At 40.8% G+C, this 22,272-nt stretch overlaps 1 protein-coding gene and 1 pseudogene across 2 annotated transcripts in view; one reads left to right on the top strand and one right to left on the bottom strand.

The window, feature by feature from the left end:
* The window catches only part of LOC109978901 (GTPase IMAP family member 7-like), a 75,318-nt pseudogene that overhangs the window by 9,753 nt on the left and 43,293 nt on the right, over window positions 1–22,272 (top strand).
* Window positions 7,362–22,272, bottom strand: part of LOC110005985 (GTPase IMAP family member 7-like) — a 79,977-nt gene continuing 65,066 nt past the window's right edge. Inside the window, exons 1-2 of one of the 2 annotated variants that reach the window (XM_020661243.3) lie at window positions 12,490–12,601; window positions 7,362–10,276 (exon numbers count right to left, since the gene is read on the bottom strand). In XM_020661243.3, coding sequence (XP_020516899.3) covers window positions 9,072–10,276; window positions 12,490–12,505 — 1,221 coding nt within the window. In that variant the 5' untranslated portion in view covers window positions 12,506–12,601 and the 3' untranslated portion in view covers window positions 7,362–9,071. Of the gene's footprint in view, window positions 10,277–12,489; window positions 12,602–22,272 lie in introns of those variants that run through there. The other variant, XM_065953553.1, reaches the window with a different exon arrangement.

Below are 22,272 nucleotides of genomic sequence, written 5' to 3'. Positions count from 1 at the left end.
CTTTGCTAAATGTTGCTTAGTGCTCATGGTGGATTAATGTTGGGTCTTTGTAACAATATATAACAAAGAGTAAGGTCTTAATCTGCTCTTTCTGTGAAGTGTCTTGAGATCACATTTATTATGAATTAGCGCCATACAAATAATGTCTGATTGATTGATCGTGTATGTGCACAATTTGATTTCACCGCTGCATTTGGGGCGCCAGGGAAAAACATCTGGATTCGGCCCCTGCTTGTTAAACTAACATTCTCGCAAGCAAGGACGCTGTTTCTGCTGAGAAAGTCACTGTCTGGTTTCATAGCTGCAAAAAGCATTTCCCATTCAGACAGACAATTTCTAACAAACATAGAGAAAACTGAAGATAGAAATGAAAGCTCATGGTCACAAATACATTACTGACAGTATTAACATGATTAAAATAGTAAAGTAAGAAGAAATTATGGTAAATCATTGAAAGTGGAAACATTAACCCTGTTAAAAAAAGCTTGTGTGTATTCTTTTAACCATTGTGTCATTGTTCTAATATGTGGTTTTAATAAATAGTCTACCATGAAGCTGCAGCCCAGTGTTATTTTGCAATATTACCACTATTTTACAAACAGCCCTCTCTCAGTTATAGACTCTATCTGTTGAGTGTGAATGAGTCAACTGGAGAGAAGTGAATGGAAAAGCAATTACTACACTAGTTACAGGCTTTTAAAAGTCTTTGTAAAATATACAAGAGTAGCCCTTTGTGTTTACACTGGAAAGGATATTTTTTTAGAGCACAAATGCAGTGACAATAATGTGGAAAATATGGAGGAGGATTAGTACTAGACAGAGAAATACATTTTTACCATTTATTAGAAGCATATATTAGAGCAATAACACAATGGTTAGTAGAACTGATCAGAATAAACACACCTGTTACGGTGGCCTGTAGTTAACAGAGGGATCATTTAGTGAATAATCTACATTAATGATTCCACTTGCCTTCATTTGCCATAATTTGTTCTTATTTGACTATTTTATTGGTGTTAATACTGTCAGTAATGTATTTGTGACCATGAGCTTTTAGCTTGTGAGTACCATGAGCGCCCTCTGCTGGGGCCCCTGCAGACATGCGTGATGAGCCCCGTGCCCTGTTGCCAGGTTACACTCTCCGTGGTGAGTTGACTTATTAAGAGCTCCGCTAAAAAACGATGAAATAAGTCAGTTTTTCTGAGTAAAAGTAAGTTTTATTAATGTGCCATGTTTCAGAGATCCTCTTAAAATAATTATCAAAGACTTTTGTGGTGATATTGATTTGTTTTAGTTGAGTTATTTCAACTCTCCATGTTTTTATGCTTTTCTAGCTGAGTTTCAGCTTCATCATTTGTTGTCGTGGTGTAGCTGACTTCACCAACAGTTAGCTTGATTTTCTGCTCTCTGTTTAAGTAAATACTGAAGCTTACTACCAAAGAAGTGGCTGTGACAGAGACCTACATTTTATATACACGTTAAATGTTTGTCCTGTCTGCATTATCCTGTCCCTGTGTGAATGTTAGAGCTGTTAACCACCAAAGTGTCTGTGTGAGCGTGCTCATCTTTCTTCTGTTATTATCAGAATAAACGGCTGCTGGTGCCAAAAGTGAGTTTTTATACCTGGTTCATCATAACACAATGGTGAGTACACAACCAGTACACTTTGTATTTAAAAAAAATAAATAAATAAAATAAACTACGTGCTTTTTGAAGAAATACACTTTTGTTGAAATGACGTACATCAGGGAGTAAGAACAACACAAACGAGCATCAAGAGGAGGAAACAATGTCAGTAAGAGATAATGAACGGCTTTAAGTCCGATCGGACACACAGGTGCTGACAGGAAGTGCACAGAGGCAAAGCACATTTTATTAAATCCATATATGTCGTCACGATCATCAAAAGCATCAACGTCTCCTGACACATCTCCTTTATGGTTTGTCTCACACGCAGCTCCAGGAATTCTTTCACTGATCCTGAAGAAAATACAAGAGTTTCTTTTCCATTCACCGTATTCTAAGATATTTCTCTAAACATTAACGACACCATCTGTGCTGTGCTTTGGTCAAAATAAAACATGAATCAAGCCCCAGAGCAGGTTTGTGACCCTGTATAAACCAGCTCTCTCAGAACGCTCTGTGTGGGTGGAGATATGAGGGGAGGGTATTGTTTTACCTGAATCCAACTTGTGATGTCACAAGGAGAGAAAATTTGAAACGGGGAATTTTTGTCTGTGTTTTAAGACTTATGCAGACCACAATCAAAGGACTGGATGGGTTTATTTCACATTTTGTGGGTCGGTAGACACTCAGGTTACCCAAGTGGATTTTTCATAATATGTCCCCTTCAAGAGGAAGAAACCTCGAGCAGATCCAGACTCATGATGAACAGCCGTCTGATGACACTGTGTCCAAGCTGGAAAGTGTGATAGAGGGAGATTCAGGAAGAAGAGAGACAAACAGAGCAACAACAACAACAATGAATAAAATAGATTTAAAGCTACAGTGTCAGTAATAATGGTAAAAGTATGTGTAGTATTAGCAGTAACAGCTCAGTGTGATAACAGACTGATCAGTCAAATATCAACAACTGTCATGATGAAACGAGGAGGACTACAATTCTTGAATTCACTTCGCAGACGCTTTTATCCAAAACGACGTACATCATAGAGTAAGTACAACACAAGCCATGTCAGTAAGATCAAACGATCAGCTTTGAGTCTGATTGGACACACAGGTGCTGACAGGAAGTGACCAGAGGCAAAGCACAACATTGAGGGCAGTTCTTGAGAGCTCTAATCAGTATAGAAACCATCTTATAAGTCATCGTTATCAAACAAACCATCATCATTACCATCATCATCATCAATAATATGGAGACCATCATCATTAAGTTAGTAGGTATTCATAAAGAGCTGGCTCTTTAGCTTTTTCTTAAAGGTGCAGAGGGACTCTGCAGATCACATGGAGTTTGGAAGTTCATTCCACCACCAGGGGGCGACATAGGAGAAGAGTCTAGTCAGAGACTTAGGACCCTGTTGTGAAGGTTGGATCAGACGCCTTTCATTGGCAGAGCGTAGTGGGGGGGAGGGAGTGTAGACCTGGATCAGAGAGTTAAAGTAAGGAGGAGACGTTTTTGTGTCTGTTTTGTAAGCGAGCAGCAGAGTTTTAAATTTGATGCGAGCAGTAACTGGGAGCCAGAGTAAGGAGATGAACAGCGGAGTGACATGTGCTCTTTAAGGAAGGTTGAAGACCAGTCGTGCTGCTGCATTTTGTATCATCTGCAGAGGTTTGCTAGTGCATGTAGGAAGACCTGCCAGTAGAGAATTGCAATAATCGATGCGTGATATCACAAGACTTATGACCAAGATGGCGGCGCGAGCGCATCGCGAGGCCCAGCGTCTCTCTCAGATTTGCAATTTTGCAGTAATTTTATTGTTAATTTCGGGTCTGTTCGCACAGAACAGCCTCGCCTTAACATCCTACACCCGACAGGAACTTTTGGATATTGGAATACACCTCCCTGACAATCTAATCAACAATCTTCAACTCATCCCTGAGATCGCCAAAACACCCGAGGCTACGCACTCTACCCGGCCAGGCGGAAGTGCTCGCAGGCAGCGTCAAGACCGCAAACAAAGGCGGGGGAAGCGCGGAGGTATAAGGGCTAAGCTAAAGCTAACACCGCACCGTCTCCCGTTACCCAGCATTTTCCTCGCTAATGTGCGGTCTTTGGTGAACAAAATGGACGAGTTACGACTTCGCATCATCCACAGCAAGAGAATTATGGACTGTAATGTCATGATCTTCACGGAAACATGGCTAAACAACGGAGTACCGGACGATGCTATCAAGCTAGCCGGTCGCCACACACACCGAGCAGACAGAACAGCAGAGGACTCCGGTAAGACCAGAGGAGGAGGGCTGTGCATTTATATTAACAAAGCTTGGTATACAGACTCTGTCATTATTGGGAGACACTGCTCAGCTAACATTGAGTTTCTCATGGTTAAATGTAGACCTTTCTATCAGCCAAGGGAGCTCAGCTCCACTATTGTAACTGCAGCCTACATCCCCCCTGATGCCGATGCAAAAGCTGCTATGAAGGAACTTTACACCGCTATCAGTAAACAACAGACTGCTCACCCGGAGGCTGCATTTATAGTTGCAGGTGATTTTAATCACTCAAACTTAAAGACAGTGCTCCCTAAATTCCACCAGCATGTTTCCTGCAATACAAGAGGAAACAAAACTCTGGACCATGTTTCCACAAACATCGCAGGAGCCTACACCACGACCCCCCTCCCCCACCTGGGACAGTCAGACCACCTTTCTTTGTTCCTCATCCCCAAGTACTCCCCACTCATCCAACGTGTGAAGCCATCAGTGACAACGATTAAAGTGTGGCCAGCGGGGACAGACTCTGTACTTCAGGACAAGTTCCATCACACAGACTGGAGTATGTTTGCTTCTCAGGCTACCTTGGGCTCTCACACAGACATTGACACCTACACTTCTTCTGTGCTGGATTATATCAACACCACCATCGACAGTGTTACAACATGGAAGCAGATCACCACGTACCCAAATCAGAAGCCATGGATGAACAAGGAGGTGCGTCTCCTGATGAAGGCCCGCAACACCGCCTTCAGATCAGATGATGCAATGGCCTACAGCATATCCAGGGCAAACCTGAGGAGGGGCATCATCAAGGCCAAGCACTGCTACAAGCTGAAGGTTGAGGAACACTTCTCCAACTCCGACCCCAGACGCATGTGGCAGGGCATCCAGGCCATCAGTGACTATAAACCCAGAAACTCCACCCCGATAACCACAGATGTCTCCTTCCTGAACGAGCTAAATCACTTTTATGCTCGTTTCGATAGAGACAACAGAGAGACGCAGACCATGACCAGACCTCCTGCAGACAACCAGCCCCTCTCACTCACCTCCACAGACGTCCACGCTGCACTGAGCCGGATCAACGTTCGAAAGGCTGCTGGTCCAGACGGCACCCCCGGGCGCGTGCTTAGAGCATGTGCGGAGCAACTCACTGGGGTTTTTACGGACATCTTCAACCTGTCCCTCGCCCAAGCAGCTGTGCCAGCATGCTTCAAAGCCACCTCCATTGTCCCAGTGCCGAAACACTCCAGCCCGACAGGCCTGAACGACTACCGCCCTGTAGCACTCACACCCATCATAATGAAGTGCTTTGAGCGACTGGTCCTAGCACACCTGAAAAACTGCCTCCCACCCACACTGGACCCATTCCAGTTTGCCTACCGCAGCAATAGGAGTACAGAGGATGCAGTCTCCACTGCGCTGCACTCTGTGCTCACACATCTGGACAATAACAACACATACGCACAAATGCTGTTTGTTGATTTTAGCTCAGCATTCAACTCTGTCATCCCCTCCAAGTTAAACACTAAACTCGGAGACCTGGGCTTCAACACCTCCCTCCGTCACTGGATAATGGACTTTCTGACCAACAGACCCCAGTATGTTAGGTCAGGACACACCTGCTCCACCACCATCACACTCAACACAGGCGTACCACAGGGCTGTGTGCTGAGCCCATTCCTCTACTCCCTCTTCACCCACGACTGCAGACCTGTACATGGATCCAACACCATCATCAAGTTTGCGGACGATACAGCAGTGATTGGCCTCATCAGCAACAACGACGACACGGCCTACAGGGAGGAGGTACAGCATCTGGCCGCCTGGTGTGCTGACAACAACCTGCTCCTCAACACCAGCAAGACGAAGGAGATCATCGTGGACTTCAGGAGAGAAAGAGGAAGCACGCACAACCCCATTCACATCAACGGGATGGCTGTTGAACGTGTCTCCAGCTTCAAGTTCCTGGGGACCCACATCACAGAGGACCTCTCCTGGTCCACTAACACCTCCAGTCTGGTCAAGAAGGCTCATCAACGCCTCTTTTTCCTGAGGACACTGAAGAGACACCACCTGTCTTCAGCTGTACTGATGAACTTCTACCGCTGTGTGATCGAGAGCATCCTGACCAGCAGTGTCTCAGTCTGGTACGGAAACTGCTCTGTCGCAGACCGTAAGGCGCTACAGCGGGTGGTAAAAACCGCCCAGCGCATCACAAGGTGTCCACTTCCTGCCATTGAGGATGTCCAAAGAAAACGCTGTCTGCGGCGAGCTCACGGCATCCTTAAAGACTCCTCCCACCCTGCCCACAGACTGTTTACCCTCCTGCCCTCCGGCAGGCGCTTCAGAAGCCTCCGGACCAGAACCAGCAGACTTAGGAACAGCTTTTTCCCCAGAGCTGTTTCTCTACTGAACTCTACCCCCCGAACTCTGAACTCTGTCTCTCTCTCCCTCTCTCTCTCCGCACCCTGCTGACCCCCCTTTCCCCTGCATATCACCTCACACCCATCATCCCCCACCACTCCTCCTGGTCACACACACACATCTCTCATCCATCTGTATTATTGTATTATAGTATGTTCATATTATGTCCATATTCTTTATATTATCTATAAACTAGTATAGCATGCTCACTGCATCTTAATCTGTATAATATTAGTATAGCATGCTCACTGCACCTTAATCTGTATATTATTAGTATAGCATGCTCACTGCATCTTAATCTGTATATTATTAGTATAGCATGCTCACTGCATCTTAATCTGTATATTATTAGTATAGCATGCTCACTGCACCTTAATCTGTATATTATTAGTATAGCATGCTCACTGCATCTTAATCTGTATATTATTAGTATAGCATGCTCACTGCACCTTAATCTGTATATTATTAGTATAGCATGCTCACTGCATCTTAATCTGTATATTATAATCCTAAGAATACACTTATTTTGTAGCATTACTTATTTATAGCATTTATTTATATTTATAGCATCCCATTAATCCAGCCATCCATATATACCTAATAATTCACTTTTTTTTTGTCTACATCTGTAACTTTTGTAATTACTGTACATAACACAGACTCTTGCACTTTCTGCTTATTTGCACTTCTGGTGAGATGCCAAACCTCATTTCGTTACTCTATACTTGTATATGTGTAATGACAATAAAGTTGAATCTCATCTCATCTCACTTGGGAGGACTGATTATGTTCATCATAGAGGATCATTTATTAACCCCTTACTGTCCCCATTATCATATCTACTTCTGACATTAAAGAGTCTAAAATATGTTATGGTATGATTTTCTACTTTATGAACTAAATATATACGATTAAAAATCAAAAACTGTTTTTATTTCTTTGCTCTGTGAAACTTGTAATTTATTGAATCCTATTGATCAACCTGAATTCTAGTCTCATGTCTCTCTTTGTTCACAAATAAAACTACAGACTCTGTTACAACATTTTATTAAAATGAAGAAGCAAAAATCACATTAAAGCACATTTGGATGATGCAGTTTCCTTTACAAGTATTCAGAGAAAATTGAAGGACTTTTCTAACATAGAAGCCAACCTGAAACATCTGACACTGAAAACAAATCCTCTCAGCTGTGATTCAATCTTTCTTGAAAAGACGAGTTTGATTTCATGAAAGTACATTTGATTGTAAAAACATTGTTACAGATTTTAAAACTTTGATACTTAAGATCACAAGGAGATTAAAACCCATTTTGTATTATATATATATATTTAATTCATGTGTCAAATAAAAACCATTTAATGTCGATCTGCAGAGACCCTTTGTACCTTTAAGAAAAAGCTCTTCATGAACACCTTGATGATGATGATGATGATGATGATGATGTTTAGGATGGTTTTGATTCTGATTCAAACTCTCATGAGCAGCTGTTGATGTTGTTGATGACGACATATTTACTTTACTTTTTTTAAAAGGTGCACTGCCTCTGGTCACTTCCTGTCATCACCTGTGTGTCCGATTTGACTTAAAGCTGTTTGTTTGCACTTGCCTGTCAGATAGGAAGCTGTGTGTGCTGCACTCCCATGGAGTAGGGCGCAGAGCAGAAGGGGAGCGCACAAGCAAAAGTTCGGCTTGAGTACAGACACAAGAGTATTTTCCTTAGACAACTTATATTTAGTTAAATATACGTTAGTAATACCAGGGTTATTTCACAACCAGAGTTGATAAGCTTTCTTTTAAAGCAAACAATGTTTATTTTATTTATCTACCAACTGTTAAAAAAGGGTAATTTAAGAGCATGGAGGTGTTAGTTTAAATAAGTATCATATAAGACATGCAACTTATATCGTTAAATATTCATCGAGATTTATGTCTCCTTACTGAAATTACTTGGGTTTATTACCTACTTTAACAACTTTTTATATTTTTGAGGACATTTTTGGCTTGGATACTACAGCTTTGGTTGGAGGCACTTATGTGAGTCATGTGTTTCAAAAATGTTCTTAGTTTATTTGTTTGTATTGATAAAAATAGAAGGTGAACCAAAGTAAAGCGAGCCACACGGCCTCAGCAGGGTCAAACACCATTTAGAAGATTGTAGTGGGCAGAAGATACCGATGACACAGATCTCAAACTTTCAGAACTAAGAGAGCCATTTCAAGCTTCGTGCCCACATCCATCAGGCTCATGAATGGCTGATCCATTTGTTCATTTATTTTTAACACCACTCTTTTAACCTTTCATAACAATTGTCATGCTTTTAATACAGCCACTTGTATGTGTGTGTGTTCTTTTGTTTGTTTGTTTTGTTGTGCTGAGCTGTATGCACACTGATGCTTTTTTTACACAACTGAAGTTCCTAACAGATAAATAAAGATATTTGAAATTGGGTCTTGCAGACTGCAGACAGTTACTATTGGTCTAACTGGCAAACAAGACCTTGTGCTGAGCTCAGCTTGGCCGAGTGCAGATACGCTCTTGTGCAGAGCTACACATAGACAATGAATGGTCTTGACAGCAGCGCGTAGCCCCCACCGCGTCCTGTCTGAAAGTCCCTTTAGTCTTTTAGTTTTGTGTTCAAAATATGTCTAAAAGAAAAGGCGAGAGTAATTTGAGAATCAAACAGATCAGTTTTAAACACTGACATTATAATGTACATCAGGTCGGATACAATGAGCTGTAGTTATTTTTTAAATAACGCCACAGCCCCCGCAACCAACCCAGCCCCAACAGCCCCGACAGCTGCCACAGGCGCAATAGCCAACCCAGCCCCCACAGCCCCCACCACCGCAAGTCCACGACCAATCTTTGCGCGCACTGAAAGGCTCTTCTCTGCCTCTCTTCTAGCCTTCTCTTCCTGTTCTTCCTCCAGTGCTTTCATTTTCTCTTTTAGTTCTTTTTCCATCTCTTCCTTCGCTTCTTTTAATTCTTTCTCGTGTTTTTCTTTTATTTCCCTCTCCAGTTCCTCCTTCAATTTGCACTTTTGCTCTTCTTTCTCTTTCTGGATTCGCTGTTTCTCCTTAGTGTCTTCCTCTGCTTCCTTTAGTTCTTTCTCATGTTTTTCTTTTATTTTCCTCTTTAGTTCCTCCTCTTTGCACTTTTGCTTTTCATTCTCTTTCAGGATTCGCTGTTTCTCCTTCTCCGCGTCTTCCTTCGCTTCCTTTATCCTTTGCTCAAATTTTTCCACTATTTTCCTCATTAGTTCCTTGCTCTCTTTCCTCATTTCCTCTTCTTTCTCTTTCAGGATTCTCTGTTTCTCCTCTTCAATCGCCCTCTCTGCCTCCTGAAACATCTCAGTGGTGTAATGGTTTCCTGTGTTCCTCCCTGTTATATTTCTGATCTTGTTGAGCAGCTCTCTGGTCTGAGAACTATCAGAGATCGTGTTATCAAAGACGTGGTACTGGTCGTTACATTTGGCCACAAGCTCCTGCAGGTCTTTGCTTTTCTTCAAGAACTCCTCGATAGGTTTCCCACTGAGCTGGTCACCATGGGTAAAGAGAACCATACTGTATTTGTCTGCTGACTTTCCAAAGATTTTCTGAATCTTCTCCACTGTCTTCTTTTCTTCTTCTGTGAGTCGGCCCAGTTTGATGATAATCAGAAAGATATGTGGTCCAGGAGAAGCATAAGCCATACACTGGGAGATATTTCTACGTGTCGTCTCTTCATCAGTATTGGTGTCAAACAGACCTGGAGTGTCGATGACAGAAACCTTCTGTCTATCCAGCTCACCATAAGCCTTAGCACAGTCTGCGGTCACAGATTCAGGGGAGAAAACGGATTCAAAGCAGTTGTGTCCCAGGATGGTGTTTCCTGCTGCACTCTTCCCAGCTCCGGTCTTCCCCACCATCACGATCCGGATCTCTTCATTGTTGTACATGGTTGGTTCTGATTGGATGGGGAAAAAAAGAAAGAACAACTTCGATTATCCAAACCTGATGTTATACAATTATCCCGTTATTTTTGTTTTGTTTTTTTGAACAACCAGATTTTAGATTCAAGAAAAACTCATCTGATAACTTTAATCCTGTTGGATTAACTTTGACCAAACGGGCCCAGAGGATATTGTCTAGCTAGCTCTAAATGATTATTTTACTATTTCTACTGAAAAATAGTTAACACTTTTTGTTTAACTTTACAAACTAACTCAACAGAGCATGTAGCAAATTAAAATGCAAAGAAAGCTACTCGGGCTTTGTAGCATCGGTAACACTTTAGATTAAGGTCACAATAATCACCATTAGCCAGTTGCTTATTCGCATATTCATTAGTAGCATACTGGCTGTCGTCATTGAGAGCTTTATAGTCGAGCCAGATCAATAAATCTGTCAGACAATGGCAAATTATATCTCTGATATGCTGACATAACTAGGTTTATTCAATTTAAGTTTATTATTTATTTTTATATCATTTTTTAATAATTGTTTATTTCCATAAATGCTTTTGTTCAACTGTAAAAAAAACAACTTGTCTTCATTGTAAATCTTTATGACAAGTGTTTTATAACCGCTCAATGCAATAATGTGTGTATATCTATTTCTATCCATAAAGATTGGAGATACATATAAGAAAGATATCGACCAGATATATCGAAATGTTTTCTCCCTAAAAACGATATCGGCATCTGCCCCAAAAATACATATCAGTCGGGCTCTACTTTATAGTACCTTACTCTATATGACCATAACTCATAGCTACAAGGCCATTAACTAAGAGTTTGCCCTCAGTACCCTCCTAAATACTGCTGATTAAGAGAACGTTAAGAAGTTGAATCAGAATCACATTCACCTTTATTGGCCAGGTATGTTTACACACACAAGGAATTTAACTGGTGAACTTTGCTCTCTATGTACAAGTATAACATTAAATATCAACAATAAACACAATAAGCAAAGACTAATATGTACAAGGCTAAATAAGAAACAGTTCAGTTGTGAGTAGTGCAAAAAGGCTGAAGTGACATGATAATACAAAATGCAGTTATGTGACAGATGGGTTCATTTACATGAGGTAGAGTTTTACAGTATTTACATTATAAGTGTGCGTAGATCGATAATTTAAATTAAATGATATATATGTATATGTACATTCACAGTGACAGGTCTGACACTCTGTGACTGTTTAGCATTCATCAGACAGAGTCACAGCCTGGGGGAAGAATCTGTAACGCCTACCGGAGGGGAGGAGTTTGAAAAGTTTGTGTCCGGGGTGTGAGGAGTCTGCTACCTGCCCGTTTCCCAGCCCGGGACCGGATAAGTCCTGGATGGGGGGCAGGTCGACACCAATGATTTTTTCTGCAGTCCTGATCATCTGTTGCAGTCTGTATCTGTTCGGTTTGGTTGTAGATCCAAACCAGACAGTGATGGAGGTGCACAGAACAGACTGGATTATGGATGTGTAGAACATGATCAGCAGCTCCTGGGGCAGGTTGAACTTCCTGAGCTTGTACGTGAAATATGACCTCAATATACTTTTTCTCACTTCTACCTTATAAGGGCATACTAAGCAACGCATATCAAGATCAGAATTCCTGTTCAACAACTTCTTAACTTTCTCTCAATAAGCAGTAATTAGGAGGGTATTTGGAAAACCGCTGAAGTTACACCTAGACACTAAATTCTGTTATAATTTAAAAGCCAAACATAATTTGTGCCAGTGTATGAAGTCTTGAAAACCCCAACAGATACAAGGTTTAAGCTACTTACTAATAAAGCAGCTTTCTGTGATTACTGGTGTTATGATCATTGTGATAACAGCTGGGTGGAGTGAGGGCTAGTGTACGGATTCACGGATTCCTTTTATTTAAATACAGATATTTATTAAATGTGAATAATATTGGTATTTAACAATTAAATTTGACACTGACTCTGTGCTATTTGGTTATTGTTGACTGAGGGAACCCATCCAGGGTGGTGCCCCGTTGTTATTAATTCAGATGAATAGTTTTGGTAAGTAATATTAATACAAATTATTAATATTAATTTAATAGCGAAGTTGACTACATTAAAACCCAAACATAGTTTGTGCCCACGTATGAGGTCTTCAAAACGCCAACAGATACAAGGTGTATGTTACCTTGTAAATTAAATGTACTGACTTACCTTTAGTGACAGCCATATTTGGGTGTTGGAGAGAGTAGCTGGTGTGTTTCTAAGCTAAAGAAGAAAAGTTTTTAGTCTGTCAGTGGAAACACTTCCTTATACCTGCACGGAGCCTCATCCTGTTCACCCCTCCCAGCAGCAATAAAATGGCTACTTTTCCTCAAAATGGATAAAGTCCAAGCGAAACCAAACTGCCTTTATAGCCCTGACCTAACTGGGTCATAACCCAAAGTTCAGACTGAGTTATGTTTCTCTTTTTTTATTATTTTACTCCTTTCATGTTTTCTTTGAGTTACTGACTTCTCTCTCTATTCAGCGAGTAACTTAGTGTGTTTTTCACATGTTTCACAGTGCTCTCCAACCCAAGCAGCAACTTCTGTTGTTGACAAATGAAACTGATGTGGCAGTGCAAAGTCCTGCAGTTCGTCGAGAGTCCTCTTGAGGCATGCAAACTGTCAAAGTGACATTTATTTGTATCCTGTAACACAAGTGTAGTATTGCGTTTATGTTGTATTTCAGTAAGAAACGTGATGTTCTACTCTCAGTGTATGGGAGGCTTTTATTATGATAGCAAACATCAATCTGCACCGCCCATCATTTGTTGTGTGTTTAGGAGTTGCTGCTGAACTTCATTCACCCCAAACAAAGTCCAGAATGAAATAAATGAGAATCATTAACCGTAACATGACGGAGTTTACCATGAGTCAACTTTTATTACAGAGTGCACCGCTACCTGAAACACTATGTTAGAGGAACGCACATAGACACAACAGGTGATACGACCATAGGATAAAATGGGTAACCCGAAGATTCATTCCCCCTTCCCTGCATATTTATATTGTTTGTTAAATAAACTGTCAATTAATTTTGTCAATTGAGGCGTACGGCCAGGAGGCAGGGCACATAGCCAGGACCGTACAGGAGAACGGCCAGCAGGCCGACCAACAAACAGAAAAAGCAGTTGGCGGGGCCTACCGCAGAGACAACAGAGTGGGCAGGGCAGTAATAGCAGTAATAAAGTGACTACTTTTCCGCGAAATGGACAAAGTCCAAGCGAAACCAAACTGCCTTTGCCCTCCCCTAACTGGGTCATATCTCAAAGTTCAGACTGAGTTATGTTTCTCTTTTTTTATTATTTTACTCCTTTCATGTTTTCTTTGAGTTACTGACTTCTCTCTCTATTCAGCGAGTAACTTAGTGTGTCTTTCACATGTTTCACAGTCCTCCCCAACCCAAGCAGCAACTTCTGTTGTTGACAAATGAAGCTGATTTGGAATTCCAAATCCTGAACACTCTTCTTGTTATATTAGCGTAACAAGCTCTCACTAGCTTACTATGTTGTATTTATCGACTGAGTTGGTGAAAATGTAGAGAAGTTCTGAACACATTTAAAAAAGCCTTTTTGTACTTTACTTCTCTATTTCCTACTTACTATCTAAACTTCATCTCAAAGGCAAAAACATACTTCTTACTCCACCGAATTTATAGAAAATGTTTAGTTTTGAAAGTATCTTTTAAGTAATAGGAGTCAATTTGTTTGGTTCTGATGCGTGTCCACTTAAATTATAGCAGTACTCACTTATCCATCGTTTTCATTTCCCAGTTTATTTTATTCAGTTTCCACAAATTCAAAAACAGAATCCAAACTTAATATATGAAAAATGACTTAAACTCGATCGAAAAACATTTGGCGTTTTGCTCCTACACCTCCACCACAGACAAAGACATTCTCACTTTCTTACCACCTGTGCATCACACCCACATGAATTACTCAGCTCCAACCTGGGCCCTAATAATCGCTAGGGTTTCAAGAGGGTCCATGCACGGTTCATGCTTGGGCCATAATAATAATCGCTAGGGTTAAGCCTGCTGCTTAGCCACGTTCCGCAGCTGCTGCACTGCCACGGTCGCGACACACCCCGACATGCACAGGGGTGCGAGGGCTATTCATCACCGCTTGCGGTTTTAATTAGGGCCCGAGCACGATTCGTGCATGTCGGGGTGTGTCGCGACCGTGGCAGTGCAGCAGCTGCGGAACGTGGCTAAGCAGCAGGCCGTGCAGTTCCATTTGTGTAAAAGTTGCAGTACTGGCATGTTGAAATAGGCAACGTAATGAAGATCAATTTTGACGTAGAGCAGTTCAGGCTGGCACTGTCATGATAGCTATGAAATCTGGAGGGAATTGAGCATAGACCTAAAGAACTGTATTTTTCAGGATTCATCTTATTATTTAACAACTACAGTGCTTTTGGTCAATCCAAAATGTACCCCCTGTTGTACCTCAGAGTACCCCTTGGGGTACATGGACCCCCATTTGAGAAACAATGGGTCAGTATGCCATCACAAATAAAAGACAAAAAAACCCCAGTAGAATCCATATAACGTATAATAGTTTGTTATATGGATTTGACTGTTTTTCTAAAAAGTCACAAAAAACTGTTTTAAAAAATGTCACAAAGAAAGTCACAAAAAACTTGCAGAAAAGGGAAGTTGTGAGAAAAGTTAGTCTTTATATGACATACAAATTTAAAAAAAAGGTACATATGTATAAAGACTAACTTTTCCATGGACTTTTTCACAAAAAATTACGCCTGCCTGAATTTTTGCCCTGGATTCTGAAATCAGAGAATGGGGGTACTGAAGCCAAAAAAAAGTTAAGAAGTACTGGACTAACCTGTACACTTCTTCATATATCGTGAGGTTATTCTTGACTGGCATGGTTGCGTGGGCAACGACCTTACTGCTGTACCCACCTATTGCGAGAACATGTGTCACTCCAAACATGAAGAATTTTTCATTCTGGTCGATGTGGATTTTGTGTCCCATGTATGCAGCACTGTAGGGGACGGGGTTAAGGTTACATGCACCCTTTGGGGGAAAAATAAGTGAAAGTTAGCTAGTAAAATACATTATACAATATACCACAACATTAAAGGCTTGCAAAAGATACTTACACGTTTGTGCATTTCGTGATAGGGACAATGAGTTGTTCTCAAAATCTTCCCCACCCGGCGTTCACCAGCAACCACTCCCATTGCAGACAGGTACCCGGTCATCATCTTTCGACCATATGTTGACCCTGTCTGATGAATCAACATAAGTAAGCTGTAACATGTAGGCCTAGTCTTCATGGATTTATATTTCATGAAATATATGTAGTCTAGAAATAAATCAACAGAGGTGGGTAGAGGAGCCAAAAATTGTACTTAAGTAAGAGTATTGTTACTTCAGCATAATATGACTCAAGTAGAAGTAAAAAGTAGTCATCCAAATAATATTTGAGTTAGAGTAAAAAAGTACTTGGGGGAAAAACCTACTGTGAAAAAAAGTACTGAGCAACTGTTGAGTAACATCTGATTAATTTGTGAAGACATGCATTTAATCAGACAAAAATACAAAATACTAATCTTCAGGTAAATTTGAGTACTTCCAATCAATAAAATAATAGAATAAATTAAAATGAAAAATAAATTCAATATTTACAAAATAACAAATTACAGCACAAGAAACACACATTTCCAAATGTGATTGGTGCAACACAGTCAGGTGGTAGAGTCTATGGTGGAAGTCCCTCTGTCTGACAAAATAAAACATTAAATTGATGCGTAGGGGGATAATAATAATGCGTAGAATAGTGAATGGGTAAAGAAAAAAGTAACTACCTCAGTGTCGTCTGATGGAGTGTAGTAAGAGTACATTCTTCTTCACAAATCTACTCTAATCTAAAGTAAAAGTGAAAAGTATGGAGATGATGTAAAACTATCTTAGAAGTACAATTTATCCAAAAACTTAAAAAGGTAAATGTAACTTTTTACTACCCACCTCTGTAAATCAAAGAAATCCAAAATAACTTAGGCCTACCTGATTTATTGCCCTGCTGATAGCAACCTCTAATTGTGTGTCTGATACATGTCCCCTCCTGGAAATGTTGTGATGTGCACAAAATCTCCTGACACTCATTTCAGAACATCCTTGCTGCACACCTAATTGTAATAAATTTGTGGAAATGTCCGCGTGCAAGAGATTTTGAGCAATCATTTCTCTAATTAAATTTCCATAGGGCTCGAGTGACACCATCTCGTCCAGTCTTCAGACTCCTGCCAACCGAATCTGCTATTGTTGTGCTAAAGACGTGCTAATCGCGGGAAAAAAAAGCTAATATACTGCTTCCGGTTCACCTTGTAATAATACAGATATCCCCGCATTTTTGCATTTTGGTTTAACATAGATTGGATTCTTCGTGTTTATCTGGGAATATAAAAATCCATAATAGGAAAACAACACAAAATCCAATTTTATGGCTATATTTTAATGGAAAACTGTATTAATAATTAATAAATTAAAATATCAGCACAATGTTACTCACAGAGAGGAAGTTAAGAAATTTAAGAAAATGAAATATCAGCAGAATGTTAATCATAGAGAGAAAGTTAAGAACATTACAGAAATTACATTATAAGAAATTACAATATCATAAGAATTTGTTGTATAAAGATACAGTCAAGCAGTTGACTAAAAATAAATATTGGTTAGATAGGCTGCACCAGCAGTGGCTAAAAACCACGAGTATAACAAAATATCATGACAATGAAGAGCATAGGAAAGGTGTTGTAACCAGTAACCGATTAAAAAGGCAGAGCAGTTTGATTTTGTTATGGAAAAGTTTTTACAGAAGGTAAAAGATGGTCCAGATTTTGTATGCTGCATCTGTCATAGATCGTTGTTTAGACACCAGGTTTTAAATTGCAAAAGAGACTACTTTAAAAAGAAAGAGGGAATAGCTGCATTAGCAGATAAATGTATTGCTGAAAAGTTTTGACATAAATGAAGTCAGGACTGTGAGATGACATGCTAGTTGTTGGATACTGCTCAAGGTCACCTTTGGATTTGCTACACTTGTCATTTTAAGATTAACAAAGGTGAAGTTCCACCTGAAAGTGTTGTTAATAATTTGGGACTTGAATGTATTCCAGAAAAATTAGCATGTTTGATGAGTTTGGAACAGCATTTGATAGCTTTACACATACCTTTCATGAAAATGTTGGCTTTGCCTAAAGGTGGGCAAAATGGAGTTCATGGACCGTTGACTTGTGTTCCTGCAAATATTGTGCAGACTGACAATTTGCTGCCCCATTCCAATATGGAAGGGTCTTTGTTGCGGGTGAAATTGAAGCGCAAGTTAACTTATAAAGGCCATTATGAGTATCAGTTTGTTGACACTACACATGTTAGACAAACGTTGCAATATTTGAAAAAGATAAATGTACATTATAAAGATGTAGAGTTTAATGAAGCGTGGTTAAACAAGTTTTGTAGGGAGTAAGAGGAGGAGGTTGTGGCATCAGAGAGTAATAATGCAGAATCTGTCGAACCATCTGCTGATGTTGTTGACGATGAGCTTTTGCATCATAGACAGCAGCATTGCATGTTTCAGGATACTTGTCTTATGCCAGTTGATATAGGTCAGGAAGTGTTAGATCAATATTTTGATGATGTATTAAATTTGGCCCCAGCAGAAGGAAATAATCCTGTGAAACTGTTGTGTGACACTGCTAATGAAGCAAAGTGCTTCCCAGTTTTGTTTCCGCCCGGATATAATACTTATCATGAAAGTCGACAGCATAGGTTAACATGGTGTCGTTATCTGAACAACAGGATTTTAAATGCTGATGGTAGGTTTGCGCAAAATGTCGAATATACATTTTTTGCTCAATATATGTCAGAGGTAGATCAGGTCATGTCAAGTGTATTGATAGCATTACGTAAAGGAAAAGGAGGTCACACGTCCATTAAAGTAGGAGATTTATTAAAAGATGAAGAATCGTTGAAGAAGTTGTTGGAGTTTGATGAAGGTTATCATTTTCTAAAACCAATTAGAGGTACTCCAGCATTTTGGCAGGCAGCACAGCGTGACCTCTTGGCTTGTGTCCATCAGCTTGGTATTCCTACTTGGTTTTGTTTATTTTCTTCAGCTGACATGCGGTGGAAAAATCTTTTGCATCGTATTTTGAAGCAGGAAGGGAGAACACGGATTGTTGAAGAGTTAGAGTGGGCAGATAGGTGTGAGTTATTGCATCGCAATCCCGTCACAGTTGCCAGAATGCTTGATTTTCGCTGGCATTGTTTTTTGAGGGAGGTACTTATGTCTCCAGCGTAGCCAATAGGTAAAATAAAGGACTACTTTTTTAGGGTGGAATTTCAGCAGCGCGGGTCACCTCATGTTCATAGCTTGTTTTGGATAGAAAATGCTCCGCTTCTTGACAAAAACACAGATGAAGAGGTCGTTGAATTTATTGATAAATATATAACGTGTGAGAAACCGTCAGATGATGATGAATTATTGGAAATAGTTACATCTGTTCAGCAGCATTCACAGCGACATACTAAAACTTGTAAAAAGAAAAACACAGTTTGTCGATTTAACTTTCCTAGGCCAGCATCTTTGCGCACTTACATTTGTCGTGGCAAAAGTGTTGAAGAGTTTAAAAATATGTGCAAATGTCAGGCAGATGGGACTGATACTTCAGCACCATGTGCATGTGTAGGACAGACTCAGAATGATTCAAACGTAATTTCAGCAGAACGGGCAGCAGAAATTATGACAGCATTAAAGATGGCTCTCTCAGATGAGAACACTAGCTTTGATAGTTAGGAGGGGTTGTTTAAAAGTTTAGGCATTAGTCAAACAACTTTTAAGGCTGCATATAGACGATCTGCTCGTAATGTTGTGTTGAAAAGAGAGGTTGATGAGGTTTGGATAAATCAGTACAGTAAGCCACTCTTAAAGTGCTGTTCAGCAAATTTAGATGTACAGTTCGTCGTGGATGCATATGCATGTGTTGAGTACATTATTTCTTATATATCTAAGACGGAAAGGGAGATGGGGTTGTTGTTGGGAAATGCTCAAAGAGACGCTTCTAAGTAGAGAGGCTTCTAGGTAGTATGTCAGTTTACTCGTGGCTCCTTGTTTTCTCCGGATTGGATTTCTGAATCAGTGGCAGCGAGCAGCAGCCGAGCAGAGCAGCGAGCAGCACCTGAGCAGCGAACTACAGGTTAACCCTAACCCTAACCCTAACCCTAACCCATAACCTTACAGTTTTCCAAGAAAATCCTCTGCTATCAGACCATTTTTTTATTACATTCGATTTTGTCCTACCAGAATTACCTCTGCCTGGAAGAGGTGTGCTCTCTAGAAGTTTGTCGGATAGTGCTGTGGCTAGATTTAAGGAAGCTATTTCAGCTGTTTTTGATTCAGTACCGTGTTTCAACCCAGTTGGAAACTCCTATGATAGCTTTAGTCCCTCTCAGCTAGATCAGTTTGTTGATAGTGCAGTGGATTCGCTGAGAGTTACTCTGGATTCGATTGCTCCCCTGAAACAGAAGGTTGTCAAGCGGCGGAGAGTGGCTCCATGATTCAACTCAGAAACCCGTACTCTAAAACAATCATTGCGGAATTTTGAAAGAATATGGCGCTCGACCAAAACGGTAGAATCTTGTTTTTTCTGGCAGGATAGTCATAGAAGATATATGAAGGCTCTACGTCACGCCCGAGCTGCCTACTACTCCTCTCTAATTGAGGCAAACAAAGGCAATCCTAGATACCTTTTCAGCACTGTAGCCAGGCTGACAGAGAGTCATGGCTCCATTGAGCCTTGTATTCCTCTAGCCCTCAGCAGTAATGATTTCCTGAGCTTTTTCAACAACAAAGTTCTAGACATCAGAGACAAAATTGGTAACCTCCTGCCCTTACCTGGTGCGGATACGTCTGATACGGCAGAGACAGTTCCAGGACCAGATATTAGTCTCGACTGTTTTTCTCCAATCGACCTCTGAGCTATATTCCATTTTTTCTGCGTCGAAACCGTCAACCTGTATTTTGGACCCAATCCCAACTAAGCTGTTTAAGGAAGTCTTTCCCTTAGTTAGCAACTCTATATTAGATATGATCAATTCTTCTCTACTGGCAGGCTATGTACCCCAGGCATTTAAAGTAGCGGTAATCAAACCTCTACTTAAAAAGCCTACTCTGGACTCAGGAACTCTGGCTAACTACAGGCCTATATCCAACCTTCCTTTTTTCCAACCTTCGAAGATCCTGGAGAAGGTGGTAGCTAAACAGCTGTGTGACTTTCTCCATGACAACAGTTTATTTGAGGAGTTTCAGTCAGGATTTAGAGTCCACCATAGCACTGAGACTGCACTAGTTAGAGTTACAAACGATCTACTTATAGCTTCAGACAGGGGACTTCTGTCTGTGCTCGTCTTGTTAGATCTTAGTGCTGCTTTTGACACCATTGACCATCGGATCCTGTTGTACAGACTGGAGCATTTGCTTGGAATTACAGGGACTGCTTTAAGTTGGTTTGAATCCTACTTATCAGACCGATCTCAGTTTGTACATGTTAATGATGAGTCCTCTATGCACACTAAAGTTTGCCATGGAGTCCCACAAGGTTCAGTGCTTGGACCAATTCTCTTTACATTATATATGCTTCCTCTGGGAAATATTATGAGGAAACACTCCATACAGTTTCGTTGTTATGCAGATGATACTCAGCTTTATGTATCAATGAAGCCCGATGGCACCAGTCAGTTATGTCAGCTAGAAACGTGCCTTAAGGACGTTAGGACCTGGATGACCAGAAATTTTTTGCTACTTAACTCAGACAAGACTGAAGTTATTGTGCTAGGCCCTAAGAACCTCAGAGAGACTTTTTCTAGTGATTTGACTGTCCTTAGTGACATCAGCCTTGCATCTAGCACCACTGTTAGGAATCTAGGAGTTCTTTTTGATCAAGATATGTCTTTTAGCTCTCACATCAGTCAAGTTTCAAGAACAGCCTATTTTCACCTTCGTAATATATCCAAGGTCAGGAATATCCTGTTGCAAAATGATGCAGAAAAACTAGTTCATGCATTTGTTACCTCCAGACTGGATTACTGTAATTCTCTTTAGTCAGGGTGCTATGGCAAATCTCTAAAGACTCTTCAACTGGTCCAGAACGCTGCAGCTCGTGTACTGACCAGAACCAGGAAATGGGACCACATCACTCCTGTCCTGGGTTCTCTGCACTGGCTCCCTATACAGTCTAGAATAGAATTCAAGATCCTTCTTCTCACCTACAAAGCTCTAAATGGCCAGGCACCATCTTACCTGAAGGAGCTACTAGTGCCGTACTGTCCCACGAGAGCGTTGCGGTCCCGGAGTGCAGGCTGGTGGTACCTACAGTCTCTAAGTGTACTATGGGGGGTAAAGCCTTCAGTTTTCGGGCTCCTCTCCTCTGGAACCGCCTTCCAGCCGGGAAGGCAGACACAGTCTGTATTTTTAAGAATAGACTTAAAACTTTCCTTTTTGATAAATCTTATAGTTAGTGCTGGTGTAGACCAGCTCTTAGTTATGCTGCTATAGGCTTAGACTACCGGGGGAACTGGCCCCTTGAGCTCCTCTCTCTCTCTCTCTCTCTCTCTCTGTGTATATACAGTACATCATATTACTGCATGTATCTATCTGTAAATCTCAGTCACTAACCACTTACTTTCCTAAGAGCTCTTGAGCTCTCTTAGGCTCCTCAAGATCGTTGGTTGACGGCCTGCCAGAACAAGCTTGGGATGAGCTTTGTCCAGAGCAGGAACTGGAGCGGTTACAGTGTCAGCAGGAACAGAAAGACAAGAAACATGTCGTGGAAGAAGAAGTAGAAAACATACCAGATTTGGCTGTTGGTAGTAAAGATGTTTCACATTTTGAAAAAAGGAACAACATCATGTGAGATACGACAATGGTGC

Source organism: Labrus bergylta, chromosome 4 (assembly GCF_963930695.1).
Source record: "Labrus bergylta chromosome 4, fLabBer1.1, whole genome shotgun sequence".
Classification (NCBI taxonomy): domain Eukaryota; kingdom Metazoa; phylum Chordata; class Actinopteri; order Labriformes; family Labridae; genus Labrus; species Labrus bergylta.
The sequence above is the reverse complement of the archived record's forward strand: the minus strand, read 5'-3'. Positions and strand labels throughout refer to the sequence as shown.